Source organism: Mytilus edulis, chromosome 8 (assembly GCF_963676685.1).
Source record: "Mytilus edulis chromosome 8, xbMytEdul2.2, whole genome shotgun sequence".
Lineage (NCBI taxonomy): Eukaryota > Metazoa > Mollusca > Bivalvia > Mytilida > Mytilidae > Mytilus > Mytilus edulis.
Window position 1 is genome coordinate 34,838,176 of NC_092351.1, and position 21,959 is coordinate 34,860,134.

The 21,959-nt window shown below is 32.3% G+C and overlaps 2 protein-coding genes across 2 annotated transcripts in view; one reads left to right on the plus strand and one right to left on the minus strand.

Moving 5' to 3' along the window:
* LOC139486768 (uncharacterized) overlaps window positions 1-13,112 on the plus strand; it is a 41,314-nt gene extending 28,202 nt beyond the window's left edge. The window contains exons 4-8 of the mRNA XM_071271705.1: window positions 6,854-7,080; window positions 8,259-8,531; window positions 9,772-9,828; window positions 11,819-12,079; window positions 12,798-13,112. Of these exons, the coding sequence (XP_071127806.1) occupies window positions 6,854-7,080; window positions 8,259-8,531; window positions 9,772-9,828; window positions 11,819-12,079; window positions 12,798-13,102 (1,123 nt within the window). The 3' untranslated portion in view covers window positions 13,103-13,112. The remainder of the gene's footprint in view (window positions 1-6,853; window positions 7,081-8,258; window positions 8,532-9,771; window positions 9,829-11,818; window positions 12,080-12,797) is intronic.
* A 6,960-nt stretch (window positions 13,113-20,072) lies between these two features.
* LOC139486774 (complement C1q-like protein 4) lies at window positions 20,073-21,620 on the minus strand. The gene is made up of 2 exons (XM_071271732.1): window positions 21,252-21,620; window positions 20,073-20,549 (listed from the first exon to the last, which is right to left on the minus strand). The coding sequence occupies exons 1-2, from the start codon at window positions 21,577-21,579 to the stop codon at window positions 20,095-20,097; spliced, it is 783 nt and encodes a 260-aa protein (XP_071127833.1). The 5' UTR covers window positions 21,580-21,620; the 3' UTR covers window positions 20,073-20,094.
* Window positions 21,621-21,959: the final 339 nt, after the last annotated feature.

Sequence of the window (21,959 nt, forward strand, 5' to 3'; positions counted from 1 at the left end):
AGAATTTTATAAAAGGTATCAAAAGCCCTCTCCCTTTTTTTTAAAGTGCGTAATTATTCGTTTCCTTTCTGTTAAAGTCAATTATTTTCGTGTTTCTGCATTGCCTCAGACCACATTATTCTTCCCCCTTGCAACAATGCATTTTTGTTTTTGTAAAAGTCAAATTAAATTAAAAAATTTCACCGCTTCAAACATGAAATAAATGTAACTGCTTTTAGACCATTATTATTCTAATAAACTGATATGCTTCTGGGACAATCCATCAGTGTTTTTTTTTCTTTTGAGAGCCTTACTTACATGCCAATGGTTGGATTTGAATCTTGTATAAGTGACTAAGGCTAATTTGAGTGGTGGTTGGAGGGGGTCCTGACGTTCTGAAAAAGGTCATGCCTCCCTCTATTCTCTACCCTTCTTTTATTTTTGCTAAATCACTACTTTCACTTTCAACAATGAATTTATATGCCCCATTTATGAGCATTATGTTTTGATAGTCTATGCGTCCGTTCTTTTGACTGTCCGTCTGTCCCGCTTCAGATTAATGTTTTTGGTCGAGGTAGTTTTTGATGAAGTTGAAGTCCAATCAACTCGAAACTTAGTTAATATGTTCCCTATGATAGGAAGATTTTTCTAATTTAAATGCCAAATTAGAGATCTTACCCCACTTTTTATGGTCCACTGAACATATAAAATGATAGTGCCAATCACGTTGACATCCGTGTACTATTGACACATTATTGTTTCCACATGTTATACTTATTTCAATATATATATATACAACTGATATGACCCCTTAAATAGTAAACATTTCAAAGAAAACAGTAGACAGAAAACAAAAAAAATCAGCAATTTTATGAAATAAAAAAAAATATGCTCAGCAAAAAACTGCTTATTCATTCGTTTAATATTACGCTGGAGTGGTAGTGTTCAGTCACAACACATATTTTAAGTGTTAAAACATTGAAACATTTTTGTAGTATAATCGTAGTTTACATGTAGATACACGCAAAAAATAATTGTCCTGTCTAAGGAGGTAAAATATTTGTTGTCAGTCTTGCGATCTAAAAACCATGATATGGAGAACGCTCTCATTGGCTTATTTATTTTTCATTTTATTTTATTTATCATACGATTGGTTCTCAATGACATGCACTAAAACCGGAAATCTTATGTACAATACAATACAATAATAATTTATTAACGTCTCACCATCAATAATACAGTATACACATTTCACATTATAAAAGTAAACCTTTTTAAAATTATTAATGCCATTCTCAAAGAATTATGAGAGACGGATTAAAAGGGAACTAGTATTTACAAATTTTCAAAAAGCAATTATAAAACAAAAGTTAAATCATAAAACATATTTACATCAATTATCGGTATAAAAAACGTCGTCTACGGTCTAAAATAAGCTTGCAGGTTTTGGCACATTTTTGTATCACATTAATATTATCACTCGCTTAAATAAATGAAAGTTTCAAAGAAATCGGCAATAGACTAAAATTTTCGTTTTCAAAGTTTAAAAACTTATACAGTTCGTCTCTAAGATCGTCGTATAATCGACATTCAGTCAATACATGCTCCTCATTTTCAATTTTATCGTCACAAACAAAACAAGTTCTTTGATCTATTGGAAGACTCTCGTAGCGTCCTGTCTCCACACGTATTGGGGCAACACCACAGCGAAACTGAGAGTATGCTCTTCTGTGCGATGCTATTATAAGTTTATCTAGGTAAAGTTCTGTATATACATCCTGTTTAAATGTTCTATATGTACGTAGTTTGTTACCTCCTGGTCCATTTCTTCTGGTAGTGTCTTTATGCAAATCTTCATTCCATTTCTGTTTAAAGTCGGACATAAGTTTTACATGTATAGCATTGTAAACTTGCTGCTTATCAATATCAGTGTCATTAAACAAGTTCGCTATTCCGCATGATTCGAATAGACTATAAATTCTAAAGTTTGAGTTTTTGCACACTCGATGACGTCTGAAATTCTGCTCTGCCCAATTGTCTATTTTCTTATTTATTCTATTCTCATCCATATATCGTAACCGATGCCAATAGTTTATGATTACCCGCCATTGTTTCACAAACGGTGGTGTCCATCCCGAATCTCCATTTACTGCAACGTTTGGGGTATAACGACCAACTCCCATGAAAAAACGGATTGCTTTGTTTTGAACTGCATTTATACACGAGAATGACTTATCTTCCCATACTGCCGCACCGTAACTAATAGTACTCCAAACCATAGAGTCGTACAGCTTTGTATAAGTTCCAAAAGGTAAACCTCCAAGTCCCTTGTATTTCGATATTACAAGTCCAAGTGCTCGACTAGCTGCTGCTGCAACGTATTTTGCCATGACGTTATAGTCCAAGTGTTCTGTAAAAACTCAGCCTAAATATGTGTAACGTTCTACTGTCTGTAAAATGTTGTTTCCGCAGTGAAAGATTGTTTGACTTCTCGGGAACGAATTTGGCCGAAAGTGGACTATATTTGACTTATTGTCGTTTATTGTCATCTTTTTATCGGTACACCATAAATCCAATGCATCAAGTAATGTTTGTAGTTCTGTTTCTGTGTTTGATAAAAACACTAAATCATCGGCATAAAGTAACATGGACACCTTTTCCCCATCGATGTCAATATCTAGTGAATCAATATACGTAGCTAATCCGTTTATATACAAGTTGAAAAGTAATGGCGACAATAAACAGCCTTGTTTAAGACCACATTGAACGTTAAACCAATCTGTCTGATGTCCATTAATGCGAACACAGCATTCCACGGACTTATACAGAGACAAAATAGCGTTATAAATATTCCCACATATACCAAGGTCGAATAGTTTCTGGAATAACATCGCTCGATTTATCCCGTCATATGCCTTACGAAAATCAATAAAAGCCACGAAAGTCGATAAACGTTTCAATTTCCTAGTCTCGATTATTGATGTTAACGATTTAATGTGATCAATTGTACTGCGCCCTTTCCGGAATCCGTTTTGACTGTCATGAAGAATGTCATTTTCGTTCTCCCATTTTAATAGCCTGTTATTAAGTATATGACAGTATAGTTTATAGCACACTGGTACCAACGTTATACCTCGGTAGCTCATTGGGTCTTTCGGATTTGATGTTGACGATTTCGGGATTGGGTTTATAATTCCCTTTGTCCACGTTGTAGGGATAACTCCACTCGAAAAACACTTGTTAAAAAGTTTGTGTAAAAAGTTCAGTAAACTTGGGACTTTAAGGATTTCTGCCGGTATTTCGTCCACACCAACGGCTTTGTTACGCTTTAGGCTACGCACAGCGTTCACTACTTCAAAACTTGTGATTTCATTATTCATTTCAATCTCGGTATCGAGTCTTTGGTCCATTACGTATTCTGAATTGACAGTTTCTGGGTTTAGTAAACTACAATACGCACGTTTCCATTCCGAAACCACTGCTTCACGACCATGGGCTATGGTTCCGTCCGGCAATTGAACCGACATAGGTATAAGTTTTCTTCGTTCTGTACCAACACCAATACGTCCGATTTTTTTCCAAAATTCGCTATGATTAGTCGTTTCCATGTCGTCTATTTCAACCATTTGTTTTCTCCAATGTGTTCGTTTCGCCCTCTGTGCTTCACGGTCGAATGTTTTCCTTTTATCAATGAATTCAATTCGACACTGACGCTTTCTTGAATCAGATTTACTCCCAAACATGGCTTTCTCTGCGACACAGACATTATTCCATAGTTGTGTGAGTTTATCTGTCCACCACGGTTTTTTTAACTCGTCGTCTTTTGTTGCTTAATAACCCGGATGACATTTTAATCACTTTATAGCTTAAATTTTCCGTCATTTCGACTTTCAATAAATTCACAAAATCACTATAAATTTGATCAATTTCAGAACAATTTGCACTTTGCACTTCCAATGATGAAATTAAATCTTCTATTTTATGTAAATGTGTTGCTAAGAATGAGCTGGGAATATTATTAAGGTCGTACTTTTTATATTCACAAGTATTAATTTCTTCATTCATCTTTCCTCGCACAATTTTATCAATATTTATATTCCATATCAACATTGAGCGGTCAGGTTTCGACACGTGTGGATCGGCATATTCTAATAATTTGTGCTTTTCTAATAATTCTGACATAGTAATAACTTCAAAACTTTCAAACAGATTAAGAGATTCATAAGGAACGATGCAGTAATCCACCACAGATGAACCAAGCTGAGAGACATACGTATAGTTATTTTTAACACAATTTTGTCCATTTAATATACAACAACTTGAATTAATCAAATATTCACATAATAGTTCTCCGTATAAATTACTCTTAAAATCGACTATATTTCTTTCCGGGATTTTATCAAAACCAGGTATATAATCCTCAAAGTTTGAACAACCACTGTTGAAATCCCCACATTACAAAAATAAGGAATCTTTCCCATACATATGAACTTGACTCAGTAAAGCATCATAAAACTCATTTGCATCAACATTTCTTGTCGAATTTACCGGTGGCAAATAACAAACACACGCTTTAAAGCCATCTTTTCCGTCCTTGTGTTCTAAGCTTATCCATAAAATTCCCTCTTTCGATGAATCAATCACTTCTATATTGTATTGCGTTGCTAAAATGCTCCGCACTAGAAACCCGACGCCTCCGGAACCTTTTTTCGCTCTAACATGTATCTCAGATCGGTTATGTCCTATCCACTTATATCCAGCCATTTCAACTTCGTTGTTTCCCGTCAAATGCGTCTCCGCGATTCCTATTAAGTCTAGTTGTTCTTGTTCTATACAAGTTTGTCGTAAAATGTGATTTTCGGATCTAGTTATTTCAGAAATGTTCCATCCTTTTACATTCCAAAACCCGCAACGCCACTAACGATAACTCCTGGTACTATTATTGACATTTCGCTCATTTGAGTGACGTTGGTCTCTATTCCAGTCATTATTGCGACGGTTATAGTCTTTGCGACCATTTGCACGATTATCGCGATTGTCGTTATCGTATCTAGTGTTTATGTTTCCATTATTCCTTTCATTAGTATTGCTGTTATCGTGCCTATTATCGCTGAACTTTTTCAATTGAATTCGTGATCCGTGGATTTCAAGCTTGTCATTTCCGATTGTTTTCACAATGTGTCGTAGGTTTGCGTTTAACATACGTTGTGATTTTGGTAGGTCGTGGTCAATAAAGACATCCCTGAAATTTCTTGTGTCTTTTAGATTCCTCTTCACTTCCATGACTCTGCGCTTGTCCTCCGTACTTTCCAATTTTACTATAATGACACCCGGTTTGTTTTCGCGCATACTTTTCTTCCGGTCAACTGACTTAATACGTATGTCTTTTAGTCGTAGTCCGTCCTTTAAAAGTCCGTTGACTTTGTTCATGATGTTTTCATTATCGCTTTCCTGTAAGTTACGGATGATGATTTTATTTCGTTGATCGTCAATATTTTGTCTCTCATTCGGCTGTTTTGGTACTTCTGCATAGGATGTTCTCATTGAAGAAAGTTCTTTCTGTACACATTCTATATCCTTCTTAACTTCTTTTTTAAACTTTGACATTTCATCATCAACTTTTTTCTCAAATTTCTGTATGTCTTTTTTCGTATTTTTGCGCTCTTCATTTATTACCTTCTTAATCTTTTTATCTACTACTTGTTCGATTGTTTTTGAAATATTACTTTCTATGTTATCTATTCTTGACGATAATTGATCACAAAATGTGTTCATAGTCTCCGTTAAGGTAATAACCATGGCCTTTATATCATTGATATCGCTGCCTGAACACTGTTTATTTTCTTTTTCAATACACTGTGCGTCAACTGATTCGTGTCCAATTTCGTTATCTGTTACGGTAGTCTCGCTTCGTTGTTTTTTAAGGTTTCGCTTGTTAAGGTCGCCTGATCGTCGACGTTTTGTGCTAGTTTTATGTTTATCTTGTGAAATTGAAATATTAAAGTTACTCACTGGTCTCTCTGCATGAATTTCAACTGGGACAGCAATCTGATTCGGTGTTTCGGCTGCCATTACTGCTTGAACATAATTGTCCGCGGACTGCTTACTCAGAGGATTCATCTCATAATCAGTCATTTTCACACTTAATCCACTATATTTTGTTTAATGATATATCCTAAATACCATACACATAAATCGAAACGTTCAATAAAGCAATTATATCCCAAAAAACACTATAAATCATATAATTTTATCCACCAAAAATTTGCACCACTTGTTTACTTGCACATGCGCATATGTATGACTTAAAGTCAGTCTGATGTCGGAAACAATATCCGGACATCTTTTTTGTCGTTTTCTCCCAAAATAACTCAATCTGAATAATCATAAGAATGGATGAAAAATGAGACTATGCATGTTACCTAAAGGACACAGAGGCATGATGATTTATTTATTGTGAAAAGAAGAGAAGCGACACACAAAATGAGGTCTTCTCGTTTAATAGTATAGATTACGTTGTTAAAAAAAATGCTCATAAAGGGGAAAAATAGTTTAGTCATGCATTTTATTGTATATAAATATATACCTACCTGTTCAATGACAAAATCACGTTAAGCTTAAGTCTAAGACATATACTAAATAATATAGAAGATGTTTTTGTTGTTTAGACTTAGTAATCAATGCAGTTCCTGACATTATAGCGTAACTTATTGTTGAATATAGAATATGGACCCTTATTTGAATATTTGTCGTCATGCTACTTTCTCATTAATGTACCTTTTTTTGTTTTCGTTTTTGTTTTTGTGGTTTCACGGTTTTTGTAATGTAAGGAAGTTTAGAAAGCAATATATAACAGTAATATTTTTCATTTTAGGCCTGCAGACAAGCATCTTTGGATAGGATATCTATATAACGGAACTTCCTATTTAATGGTGGATGATGGTAAATGTGTAACTTCTGCTGACCTGTTCCCGATATTGTACATAAATGGAGGTACAGAGTGTATTCTGTTGAATGTAGCTGCAACAACTGCATCAGAATCACTTATTGCTGTACCATGTGACCAACAACATGAATATCTTTGTGAATTTCCATTGCATGGTATGTCAATTAAAGCGAGTTCGCATAGTTTCCATCCAAAATATTCAATGAGACACATTTGTTTTCGTTTGATCTTTATGTTTTTTTTAAACACGACACTTATTGTATGTTATAAATACATATTTGATATCAAACATGCTGATTCAATAATAAAGTCGTCTCGTGTAAGACAATTATTTTTTTAAAAGGGCACAGACCTAGGGTACGGTAGACAACTCTTACAAATGTTATGGAATCATTTGTGCATTTTAATCTATCAGTAATTGGGTCAGCGATCAAGCATTTGATGGTGTTAACATTTGCTTATGAGAATGGTACAGGAGCCTTCAAAATAATTAGACAAGTTTACCTCCGCCAAACATTGAATTAAGTCCATTGTTCAATCCTAATAAAGATTCTGAAAGTCTTCAGACTGAATTCAGTCTGTTGAAAGACGCTTATCAATGCGGCCAAGAGCTATACAAATCTAACCTAACTTCTTGCATTGGTTCTGATTTGTTTAGAAATTATAAGAAGATTTTGTAATTCAAGAAGAAGTAAATCATTTTGAACAATATAAATGTTTGAATATGTCTAACAAAAGAATTCATACTAAAAACATTAACAAATGGTATGTAAGCCAAAAAATACTTCTGATGAAAAATTGTTTAATTATTTCAAATTTAAACAAATATTTGGGTATGAAAATTATCTCTTTTTGGTTAAGAACTTTCCAAATATTTCTCTAAATAAAAGATTTGCCAAAAAATGCCCCTCTGGCTGTGTTGAAGATGAAATGTATTTTTTAATTTAATGTGAAAAATAACTCTGATAGAGATACTCTCTTTGACTTTGTATGCCCTAAAGTAATTAACTTTACTTTACTAAACAATCAGCAAAAATTCATATATTTTTTAAGATGTGACGACAATTAGGGTAATAGTGCTGTTGGAAAAATTATTCAAAGTCAATATGAGTTAGATGTATTTATTTCTCATACAAATATAGTATATACTTTAAACCATGGGCTTTTTTTCAGTCTAATTGTGTCATTACTGAGTATGTAAATTCTATGCATCTATGATAATTATCTTATTCTCTACATTCCACTTTGGAACCAACATATTAAAAACACATCAAAAACCACGTATATCAGTAATTTGCTGATATATTTATAGAGTAATCATTTTCTCTTTCAGTTAATATCGATTCCACTCGCTATCAAGACATGGATTTAGAAATAAATATATTAGATATACTTAGCTATAAAATAATTCCTCGCTATCTCATAGACATCACTGAGTGTGAACAGGAGATGAAAAGTAGAAAAATGGCATTTGCTGCCGTTTTCTATAGAATAAGTTCTACCTGCCACCTTTATGAGAAGTTAATGTTTGAATTCCCAGTGGACGTGCGCATTGTAACATCAACCATATTTACTACAACATTTGTAAAAACCGCAGGACATACGGGTAACGTTTACTGCTTTTTTTTATATAGTTTATAAGCTTAAGGTTAAACAAACAACCAAAAGAAAAGCAGAACACTCAAGATTACTGCATTTATGGTAGTATAGCTACAAGGTTAGCTTGTCCTTGAAATTTAAAGCACTCTTTCTATAAAAACTTTTAATAGAAATGCTATGAAAACGTGTCTGTAGATATACACGAGCGGAAAATCGTTGTTGAATAGTATAACTAAACAGTAGTATACCGCTGTTCAATATATGCAAGCTAATGATAAATAACGAATCGTTGTGTTCAAATGTTAATATGTAACAATTGCAGCCATGAAGAAAAACATCAAGAACAATTTTAAGAGGTTCACTATTTGTTGTGTGAAAAATCTAATTTTCTTCTCATTCAATCTTTTATTTTTGTCGAACTCAACTCATTAGGATATTGATGCATTGATGTTGATTGTGTTATTTTTTCATATGGTGTTTATTGACTTTGTAAGCGTTCTCCATATTTTTAATGTTTATACGTAGACTGTAAAAATACCATATTCAATCTCGATTTACTGAGACATGAGTCGTAACTTTAAACAATTATATGTAAAGCATGGTTTAAATAAATAAGAAACAAACATTATGTCAATCAACATAGCAGTTTTTAAGTTAGAACTGCATCCACAAGTGAATTTTACAGACTCGATGTAAAAACAGTACTGACACAAATGGTTTATGTGATGTTCAATATGATGTGTAATACTTTCAAACTAGTACACTAGGGTTTTCAATATCACAATGAAAAATTAACAAATTATATCCTCGGCACAAGAACATCATTCGTCAGTATAAATCAACGGGTAAACATCTTATATGTTCAGGTATTTCACATTCAATCTTTTTATATTTCATACAAAGCACAATATGTTGTCAGTCATCTTACAACCTTACAAGAATTATTCAGGGAAGAGTTATAATTTCTGTAATGTTGTTAGGTCATTAGAGATGATCATAGGGTCTTTGCATCGTTAAGAAACATATTTATTTTGAAATCAGATATTGGCATGACACATGTTTTGATCTTCTCGTATATTGTTTGATAGTATAATACAAAATGTTTTAAGATGAGCATGTTATGATTTTAATATTTCTTCATGGAATCATGTAAAATCCTATAAAACATTACTAGTTATCGCATAGAAGATGACTAATGTCCCTTTGAAGGTCAATACAATTATGTATGTATCTTGTTTTTATTGCAGTCACCATAAGACAAAGGAATGAAATGCAGACCTCACATACCAGCCTTATTGAAAATTGTATGTTCTAAAATATATTAACGCTATGATACATAGTCAATTAAGCTAATGAATCATGACATGAATGCATCAAATACAGAAAAGTTCGTCGTAACAATGAGACATATTTCTAAGTTATTAAATAAAAATGTGTAAAAAGGAAAACGAAGACTAGTTGCACAACACACTACTATAATATCAGTAAATGTCTGACAGTGGGTTTCGAAGCGATTAAATTAATCATGATTGAAAACAATCCTCGCATAGGTCTGTGACAGTTTGTAAATTGTAATTTAAAAAAACATCAAAAACTACATGATAAATAGTTTTTGGAATGTTTGACAAAAGACATGAATTTTTACTAAATGCTGCCACAAATTTTCATGGAACCTCATGATATTTAAACTATGTATCTCCTCTGAAACTATGTCGCTTATCTGCCAAAAAATTTGCCAAAAATAAGGTAAAGATTTTTTTTTATAGACTTCAAATCATTTTGGATATAAAATAATAAACAAAGATTTACATTTTGATTTGATTGAATCAGTTCTACTTAATAATTTAATGTATCCTGTAAAAGTCCTACCCATTTTGTAGAAATATGCTGTTAAAAAGGCCTACCCATTTTGTAGAAATATGCTGTTAAAAAAGAATATTTGTAGGTCTATTAGTTCATTTCGAGGATATTTTTTTGTTTAAATTTACCCAATTTATTTAACGAAAATCTCTAGATGTTTTATTTCGTATTCAATAAGAACAAAATGAGTATTTTTAACCAAATATATTTTGTATCGTATTTTTATACATGACGAGAGGTTGACCTTCTATGAAGAGTTGACAAGATGGCAACACGTTGCGTCAACGGTGTCGTTTATTGGTGGTGTGTTTTGTATATGCGACTTTTTGTATTTCATTGGTTCTTATAACGTGACTCTGTACTTAAAAATATCCCGTCAGTATGATTATAGTTATCAAAGGTAACAGGATTATGATTTAGTACGCCAGGCGCGCGTTTCGTTTACATAAGACTCATTAGTGACGCTCATATCAAAATATTAATAAAACCGAACAAGTACAAAGTTGAAGAGCATTGAGGATCCAAAATTGCAAACAGTTGTGCCAAATACGACTAAGGTAATCAATGCCTGGGATAAGAAAATCCTTAGTTTTTCGAAAATTTCAAAGTTTTGTAAACAGGAAATTTCTAAAAATGACCATATTATTGATATTCATGTCAACACCGAAATGTTTACTACTGGGCTGGTGATACCCTCGGGGACGAAACGTCTACCAGCAGTGGCATCTACCCAGTGGGATATTATTCTATGTTATGTCATTATGATGATATATTTCTATTATGAATTACAAAAAACGTTGAGCCACAAATGTGAAAATCATTCAATCGCGTAGTTGAATTAACTATTTGTGGATTCTTAAAAATTCTATATAACTTTTGGACTATTTTTAATCTCGTTCTATTTCTGAAATTTATTCTTACATAATTCTGATTTTTCCACCCTGTATGCTAACATATTGCCTATGTGACATTTTTTTGTGTTCTGTTAAATTGTTCCTTTTAAAATTCTTACACGATGATTGCTGCAGTACCCATATTTTGACTATTTTATTTATTGTGTCTGTTTAGTTAAGGCATCATTGTAAGTATAACGGAATTTGATGAGGTTGTCTTCAAAGTGAGAGGGTTAGCTTTATAAAACCTGGTTTAACCCACCATTTTCTACATTTGAAAAAGTCAGGAATATGACAGTTCTTGTCCATTCGTTTTTTTTATGTGTTTTGTTATTTGATTTTGCCATGTGATTATGGACTTTCCGAATTGATTTTCCTCTAAGTTCAGTATTTTTGTGATTTTGCTTTTCACATGGTTTCATAGAAACATAGTTAGAAAGACATGTAGAAATTTATCTATATACTAATAATTTATAACAGTCTTTTAAACAGCGTGTGATTATAAAACAGAGTAAACACCCTTAATCATACTCGTTTTAAGGTTTTCAATCAGACCCTCAAATGACTTCAACAATCACATCAGCGATGCAAACAGAAGATGAAAGAGTTAAAACAACTGAGAAGATAACCATGGAACCTATAGATGTATTGCCGACACTGCAAACAGGAGAAACAACAAGGATACTAGCTCTCACAGAAGGAATAACGTTTCAAACACCGGAAGACTTAACCATGAAAATGACAGACGAAATATCAATTTCAGCAACAGAAAAAGTAACGACACTGAAAATAGGAGAAACAGGTATGGGAACACCAGAAATTACATCATCAAACATCATTATACTATGAATTATAGTTATTTAATGAGAAAAAAACTCTATAGACATCACATGCGTATGAAGCACTTTTCTGGATTAAAAGTCCTTAAAACATTCGTATAACTTGTGCTTGTAATTTCTAATTGAATTTCGAGTACCGAACGTCCCATATACGTTCGACCCCAATATTAATTATCTTTGATGCTTAGATTTTTATCGGTGGTTCTTTCCGGAAACTCCGACTTCCTACACTTATAAAAATGACAGCTACAAAAAAGCCAACAATCAATCAACTCTACATTTCTGTAAAATGATATGCACCTTTCTTTTCAAATTCAAGACTATGGAAACGCTTTAAGTATTTATTTCTATTCTTTCGTTACCAATTTTCCTTTGTACTACTTGACGTGATTGACAAAAAAAAATAGTGTCATATATAACTAACAGGCTTTCCATCAAAAGTTAATAAACCAAGATGTCAAAACTAAAATGTCAAATATCCAACACATGATAATCAAGATAATAGAAATATTTAAGTAAAACAAAAATGCTCAGATGCGTCGCACCAATAAGCACGTTCTGCACCTTATGAAGCAACCACAGCAGTTTCGAACATACAATGATATACATGTATGATACATGTATATATATATACTTCAAACGAAACCATAACTTTTTTCTATGAGAATATATTTTTTCCAGATCATACTGATGGTGTGCTTTGTAGTTCAAGCTGTTGTAACCGTGTACCTAAACCCTTGAACAACTCATTTATTGGAGAAATGGTACTGGATAATATGAGGGTCAACAAAACACTCCTAAGTTCCTATAGGAGAAAACGTACATCTGTCAAGGATTCTAGAATTTCGTCTTCTGTGATTGGTTACTGTGCTACAGTAATATTGATTGCTGCTTGTTTGATGATAATTATTCCAGATCTTTTTCGAATGGTTAAATGTGACAAGATTTGCAAAAAACACAAACGACAGCAGGCTATCATAAAATAAATAACTTGTCGAATTTACAATAACAAGAAGCGTGACTTTAAAGATTTGAGAAGGAAATCGATGGACAAAAAACAAAATCGGGGTTACACACTATAACTGGTTTTTCTATTTAATAAGGGACTTTCCGTCCTGAATTCTGCTTGAAGCTTGTTGTCATTTTTACTTTTTCATTAAAAATATAACAATAACTATGTTCTTTTCTGCCAGGTATATATATGAGATTATCGTTGGCACTCATACCACATCTTCTTTTTTTCTGTATATTGATTGATATATCCCCAAAAAAAATACAATAAAAATTAAACAGCATTCTGCTTCAATTTTATATTGGAAATATTCAAAACAGTATGATTAATATACAATAAAGTTTGTAGATTTTTCGTTCGCTTTATTTTGTTTTCTTTTATTCGAAAAAATGCTAACAATATTAAGGTGGTACCTAACACCTGAACTAAAATTAATTTGGCTCGTTCAATTTTCTTAAAATTTTGACAAAGTATTTACCTTGACCCTTTGACAAAAATATAAAAAAATCAAAAAATTAAACCAACCGTTTAATCAGAAAAAATACACTGGTTATATAGCAGTTTGACAAACACTAATTTTGATCATTGAGAAGCTTAATATTTCCTTAAGAACACAACGTCATTAAAACGTTCTGCTGATTTTACATAGTTATCTCCCTGTAGTGTTAGGTACTACCTTAAAGGTTTAAATGTTTGAATACTACGATTAACTGTTGGTAAATTGTTACAAAATTTGAATGTATACATTAAATGTTACATTTAATTCCATAGAAAATATTTGTATGAAGCATATTCTTTCTGTCATATCATACAAAGTTATTTGCACATCTATTCTTCAGATGATACATCCGTGTAATGTGGCGACTTTGTTCTTTTAAAACATTGTATAAGCAGCCAAATTCATATTAATTTACGTTAGACCACAGTGTGACCTCGTCCTCAATTAGAACAATTCAAGTACTTTTATTTATGACATTGTAATGATATGGCACACGTATACATGTAATAGATAGTGAAGTTTAAGATAACTCTGTTAAGTTCTAACCCATACAACAGGGGCTCATTTAAGGTTAATGAAATATATAATTAGTTTCAAAATCCAATCAGGATACTTTGACCTAAATTGAAATATTGAGCTTTTGTAATTATTTAACCTCTGACGTCGTCTAGCGTAAACTTGATTTACAAATCTTCATACCCTGACCTGACCAAACCAAAATTAACGTGATTGATCCCTAGAACGTTAATATTATAGTTTGTGAATTACATTACAGTAAATCAACTACCATGATAGTCATAGATAGAAATAAAAACATAGGTTACTATGTCTAATATCTTAAAAAGCATAAGAATTAGAGACAGGGTATAATTGTTTCGATTGTTTTAAGTCCTACCTGTATTCAGTTGTAGATTATACCCGTACGAAATAAGTAGTAGTACCCAGACACTAGTGGGAATGAAGTAGGACTCTACCTAGAATCAAAGATTCCACGTAGAAAGAAGGCGGACATGGAAAATGAACAAAATTCGGACTGGAACTTTTTATTTTCCTACTACCAAAATCCTACTACCTAGGTGGAATTTAAAAAGTCTGTATGGATTTTTTTTCTGTTTTGAAAATCTGATTTGATTATATATTTTCTTACTACATGTATAAGATTCCTACCAGAATTAATTTATAGATTTTTACCAGAAAATCTTTCTACCTGGATCTTATTAGTTTTATTGGACTGGATTCTTGTTTGCTAATGACACACATTTTGCAATGTTAAATCCAAGCAAGTTCCAGTTCACAAATTCAAAAGTTGGAGGGGAAAAGAATGAAAAGTTGTGTTGGAACAAAATGCTGCAAGCTAGGGTCACACAACTACAATGTAGAAATGTAAGAACATATGGCTTATGAAGACTGAATGTAATTCTTAAACATTCAAAATGAATTTTTTATCTGCCCGCTAAATTTATTTTTTAATCAATTAATTCAACAATAGTGTATAATTTCATTCATTAATTCACTCTTAATTTCATTTAGGCATAATTTTGGCTAATCTTCATGGTTATGTATAACACAATTTCTAGCTTGCATATATTGCAGTTCCAAAAGTCCATTTTCTTAAAAATGAATGTATTCTCGGAATTTCCTTTGTTCTTTGGTGTTGAGATTCAAACTTAATCATTGACCCAGTTGTGTCTTTGTGAATATACACTTACATTTTGTATATTTTTAGATTCCTACCATAAATGTGTTTCTGGGTGGAATTTTGAAAAATTCCTACTAGGTTTTCTAGCACAAATTTTATTTTCCTACCAAATTACTCCTGCTAATTTGCATAATCCTGGTAGGAATATTGGTATTCCTACTAAGAAATTCCTGCTAATTTAAATTTTTCGTCTATTTTCCGTGTGGATTCCTACTACTGTCCGACTAGAATATCACTCTTTTCTGGTAGGAATTCAGAGCAATATTCCTACTATATTCCATGTACATTCCATATGGAACATTCCGTACAGGTCTAAGTATATTAACAAGCAGTGTATATAAAGTGCGAATCCAGCTAGTTCATTTTTACTGTTATATGCGGGTATGTCTATTGTAGAATAAAGGATCATGGGAAAACTGTATTTGTTTACGTTTTGAAAATATCAAGTTAAAGGATTTCAAGTTAAGTTTTAACATATTTTCATTGTGATATGTCTTTATAATATACAAACATAGCATTAAACTTCAAATAAGTGTTATAAAAGCATCATAATATAGCATATCGATTATTGAAAGCGATCCATTTTAACTATAGATGCAATGAATTATCACTGTTAGTGCAGTCATTATTAATGTAGAATTTTCAAAGATGCGAGAAATTTTTATTGTAGAATTATGTGATAAATGCACTTGCAACAAATGAAAAAAAACTTAGTTGATGACTTTAGGATTTATGATACATGTATTTTCCAATTGAAATACAAACTCCTCATTCATTCTTCATCAAATATATAGCTTTTCAAACTTGTAACAAAAGCGATTCTCAAAATGTCATATTGTATTCTTCAGATTACGTTTCTCCTTGATTTTAACTTATATAGTGAATCACTGGAGCGTGACAGCAGCGGGCCCTCTTAAGCAGTCAGTGGGCCCCTACTTATGAAAAATTCTAGATCCGCGAATGGATACTACCACAGAGGTAAAACCATGCACATTTGGGTTATTGTACACGAAATGCATGCTACAATTCATTTTTGTTGATTTTAGTCCCTTTGGAACTCTATGTGGGCTATTTCAGCAACTAGGCAAAAAATCCCCAAACTTGATACATGGTCAGATTCAGCATGTCAACGAATTCCAAATATCTATATTAAAGGACTTTTGTCTATAAATTTGGACCCCACAAAATTGAAAAAGGGACCAAAAATATGAAAAAATGCATGCATCGGATACTTTTGTTATTGAAGGCATGACTGTAACAATAGGATGAATATACAAAAATATCTTTTTCTGGGGTCTCATTGGGGGGTTCTGATCCCGGATCCCGCTTACTGTTTTGGCAGATTCCCGTATTCCGCTTATTGTTTTGTCAGATTCCCGTATCCCGCTTATACTATGCAGTTCTAATTTTTTGTAATTATCCGTGTCCCGCTAGACTTCATTTCCCGTTTTTCTCTACACAATCATTTGACTTTCACCTGTCACGCTTGCAAAAAATCGGCAATCCGGCGTGACGCTTATACCCAAATGCGACCCACTATTTTACTCTATTTTGACTCATATAAAGCCCATTATAAATATATTAAAAAAGTAGCGTAGATTTTTTCAACCCTTTTTATCCCGTCTCGTTTCGTTTTTGAGCCATATAGATGTCGTATGTGACAATGAGACAACTCTCCATTCGAGTCACAATTTATAAAAGTAGACCATTATACGTCAAAATACGGTCTTCAACATGGAGTCTTGGCTCACACCGAACAGCAAGTTATAAAGGGCTCCAGTGTAAAACCTTTTAAACGGGAAAACAAAGGTGCAATCTATATCAAGATGTACGTAATTAGTGGTGAAGTGTCATGGAAATGGATAAAAAAAATAAGGATAAAGATCTCTATACGCTTTATAAGAAACTAAATGGAATACATTAATTTTGAAATAAATGTTATTTCTATTGAATTTAGTAGAGTGTTTTAAAACCAAACTTTTATCCGTAAGTTAAATTTTATCAAATCTTTCTCTTACTTTATCTATTATTTGAGCAAGTCGGCTAAATTAAGGCTTTACAGCTAATTTCCTAATGCATGTAAAGCAAAACTTTGGTTGGCTTGCTTGCTTTGTTTGTATAATTGTTTATACAAACTTTGTAAATAAGATTGACATTTTTAAACAATATGAATAGGCATAGTTTAACCTGTATTTTTAATATTTGAATTAAATTGGGTGTTATCATAATGATTATCCAATAAAAAAAGCAAGCAAATCAACTAAAGTCTTGCTCTACATGCTTAAAGAAATGAGCTGTAAAAGATAAAAAAAATAATAATTATACAGTGAAAATGCACCGCATATACAATACTAATGATTCGCTCCACAGTTAAAATGAAAGAATAGTATCATTATTCGACAGTAAACATGACTAGCATTACGAAATCATCATAGTGGAATTTAGTTAAATATGAAGAAACTGAATGACAAAACATATTCTACGTTATACAAATTTAATAATTGTATTAAAATGAATATTTTTTACTGCAACAACATCTCACCTGTTAGTTATAAAGCACCTGTACGATCTGTTCGTGAAATGTCCTAAAAATTCACCTATTTTGGTATATATTTCACAGTTGGATGGCTTTAGGCGCGATAAATCCCGCTCGCATCTCTTACTTTGTTTTATTAGTATTATGTATTTCTGAACATATACATTTTAACTATTTTTCTTCATTTTCTTCAAAAATTAAAAAAAGTTCGTCTGTTTATTTATCATTCTACATTAGACATTTATGGCATATCCATTTGTGTTTCAAAACCTCCTGTTGTGAATTTAAAATACCGGACTACTTTCTATCAACTTAAGACATTTGTTCATATGTTTTAAGATCTTTTATTTGAATTAAAAATGCCAGAAAATTCACTACAATTCACTAAAAAAACAAAAGATCCAATTGTAAATTCAATTATTTTTTCATGACTTTTGAAATCTTCGATCTAATCACACTTACGTGACTTACTAAAAATTTAAAAACATATTCCACAGTTTATGAGTATATGTATAATTTTATAATACATAGTTCCAAAAACAAAACAAATTTAATTATCAGTATAAAATAAACTTCCAGCTTTCAGGAAAACTAACTTCATTTAATATTTGTATTCAATTACAATGTTGGGGGACTCGACAAGTACGGAAGAAATACTTCAATAAAATAGAGCAGCATTTAAATCGCCTTTCATGTATTTTTTGAATTTCTAAGTGCATAAAGAGATTTTGTGTCGTGAATGAATCCTTACCCCATTCATGTTCCCAGAAAGTATTTATTAAAATCAAATTGCAATAAGTCAGATACAGGGTTTCTCGCCTTTCAGTTCGTGTGCTAATCAAAGCGGTTAATACATAAGATATAATATTGTAAGTTGAATAATAAAGTTTAACACTGGAAACTATTTTATCATTATTTTTAATGTAGAATCTTACATCGGAATTAAAAGAAGAAAAAAAATCGAAAACTTCTCCGTGGTCGAAACTTGAGATTTGAACCTTTGGTACATTTATTTTCATGGAGAATTTTAATAATAATATTTTAGTAATTGTATCTGCCGAAGAGTAGATAGATATATGAAAATTTGGTATGAGTGCCAGTGAGACAACTCTCCATCCAAATCACAATTTGTAAAAGTAAACAATTGTAGATCAAAGTACGGTCTTCAACACTGTGTCTTGGCTCATACCAAACATCAAGCTAAAGAGAGTCACAACAATGACTAGTGTTAAACCATTGAAACGAGAAAACCAACGGTCGAATCTATATTCCTGCAGAAGGTGCTAAAAAAACTAAGTTAGGAAAGAAGTTTGAGATGCTCTTCTAATATAATACCCGTTTAGAGTTGTATTGGCCTAAATAGACAATAAATGGACAATAGACATCTGCCAGCAAAAGATTATTTAAACTGTGTATCTTAGTGGACCGTATGAACTGAAACTTGTGTGTTTATTTATTTTGCTATCTTCTGCAGACTGAAAAATATGTACATCAAAATCAATGCCTTAAAACTTTCTTCGATGCATTAGTTTGTCTATACTCAAGGTAGATTTTCTGTAGATTTTACTCTCAAAAAATTTGTGTAGGTTTTGTGTTGATTTTACGCATAAAGAGTAGGTGATGTGCGTTTTACGTTATTACACAAACTGGCCTTAACTTGAGAGAACAATGTTGCACACATAAATACGTCATAACATTAAATAAAATATACGAGCATACATTGTACACATCAATCACGGGAAAACTTTCTTTAGTTTCCGATAGCACGAAAGACATACTTTGATATACTCCGTATATAATATAGAACAGAAAGGATATTGGGTGTCCATTCATGACACAAATTAAAAAAAAAAAGATGTCGTGTGATTTTTAATGAGACAAGTCTTCACAAGAGACCAAATGACACAGAAATTAACAACTCTGAACGTAATTTCAAGTTTAAGTAGGCCTCTAGCACTGTTTGAGTATTTGACACAACTTTTTGAGATTTAGAGTCCTCAATGCTCTTCAACTTTGTACTTGTTTGGCTTTATAACGTTTGTGATCTGAGCGTCAATGATGAGTCTTATGAAGACGAAACGAGCCACAGGCGTATTAAATCATAATCCTGGTACCTTTGATTGGGGATATTCCTTAGATACTGACGAACAACAGTGATCACGCCAGAATTGGTGTAATAGTAAGTGTTGAAAGAAAAACAAAACAAAACAAACAGCTGAATTATATTTAATGTTAAATCTGCCATCCAGCGAACATAGATCTTCCATGTTCATTGGTCCAAACACCTCCTGTATGAGTTAGCGTTGGATGTGTTCTTACATAGACAATGTCGCCCTTATTAGCAGAAAATACTATTGTTTCAGTTACTTGTAACTGTGTGTTAGAACCCTCGATAATTCCTATTGCTGCACCTTCAACCTCTGCGTTTTTTATTATTTCGTAGGCTCCATAAACCCCTGAATATAGCCTCAAGCTGAACGTAAACACATACACACCGTCAACTGGTACCGTGAATATTCCAGAAAATGGATTGTAGCCACCATTGATGTTTGTTTTTATGACGTCAAACTTTAATGTATGACCTTTTCCTGGACTGGCATCAATGTGACTCATATAGGCATAAAAAGCTGTTGTACGAGGCGATTGGATTTCAGTAGGGACTATGCTACCAACAAGTAATCGCTTATCTGAAAAATATAAACGTGATAAATAGTAATCTTAGTAAAACACACAGTCATTTTCAATATTTAAAATGTAAAACAGTCCTCTAACCATTTAAATGTAGAATTTTATTTAACTATTACGTGTCAGCCTTTTTGGTACATATATTTGTGTTGCCAATATTTTGCTATTCAATAAACATGATAAAAAAATGGATGGCTTTTGTAAGGAATTGAAATTAAAATCATTTTAGTTTTGTAATCGAAGAAAGTTTAACTCAGCCGTGTTCGAATTGAAAGCGTATATACAATACACTAATAAGAATGTGAATACATGTCATAAGTAAGATGGATTCCTATCATCGATATCATAGTAAATAATTATGTAAAAAAGTGTCATCGCGACATTTTACAGCCCGTGTATGGTGTAATGGTGTAGTTCTTTTTATTTTATTTTTTCCGAATTGTAAACATAAACAATAATAATAATCTTAATATTTAAAACTGAAGTGCATTATGGGTAATTTTGGATCGTGTAGATAGAATAGGGAATGGTGCATGGCGTAATGTGTAAGGTGTATGGTGCAAAGGTGTAACGTGTATAGTGTAATGGTACAAGGTGTATGGTGTAATGGTGTATGGTGTTAGTGGGAAATTTACACCATCAACGGACTGTATAAGATATGACTTGACAACGACTGAATGTTTGTACATTAAAATGTTACTCACATTTTTCTGTCTCTGCGATGTTATTTCCTGCAACATTATTGTTGTCACTATTTCGTCGAGTACACTGCCTAGAGAGTTTTGATAATAATTCTTTCAAAATAGTGATTTCCCTCTCTTTGTGAAGATCTGATTTCTGGTTATTGGCTAGATCGTTTTTCAACTGAGTTATTTCTTCCTCCTGACGTTGAATACGTTCATTTTGTTTTTCTAAAAGACGTTCCAAATGGTGGAATTTGCTTTCCATTCGGGTTTCAAGGTCTTCTAGTGTAGCAAAGGACAAATGGACAGACATATACATTATAATCAAACGACATAGTTTACCAGACATGTCGATTGAACTTTGTAGATTGATATAATGATACAATAAAGTTCTAAATAGATAATAATCAGTTCTTGTCATACACCGTATGTTAAACATTGGGAATTTGGAATAATCTAACAACGACGTTTTCCATTGTTTCCACCTGATCAATCATAAATATTTAGAAAAATACACAACTTATATGAAATATATACACATAGGAGACAGGAAGACATCTTCAGGTTAACATGCGATATTCAACAATAGACAATATGCATATACTTTGTTTCCTATTTTAGGTTAACCAACCCTGGCCCTAATTTAGTGGTTTGAACTTTTTCATATGTTTAGTAATTTATGTAATTTAAAAGACTGACACATAAAGACTGATAAAGTTTTTGTTCTGC

Coding starts and splice junctions, on each gene's coding strand:
- LOC139486774 (XM_071271732.1), bottom strand. CDS start 21,579: ATGTCTGGTAAACTATGTCGTTTGATTATAATGTATATGTCTGTCCAT. Junction 20,550..21,251: donor CATCGCAGAGACAGAAAAAT/GTGAGTAACATT, acceptor TATATTTTTCAG/ATAAGCGATTACTTGTTGGT.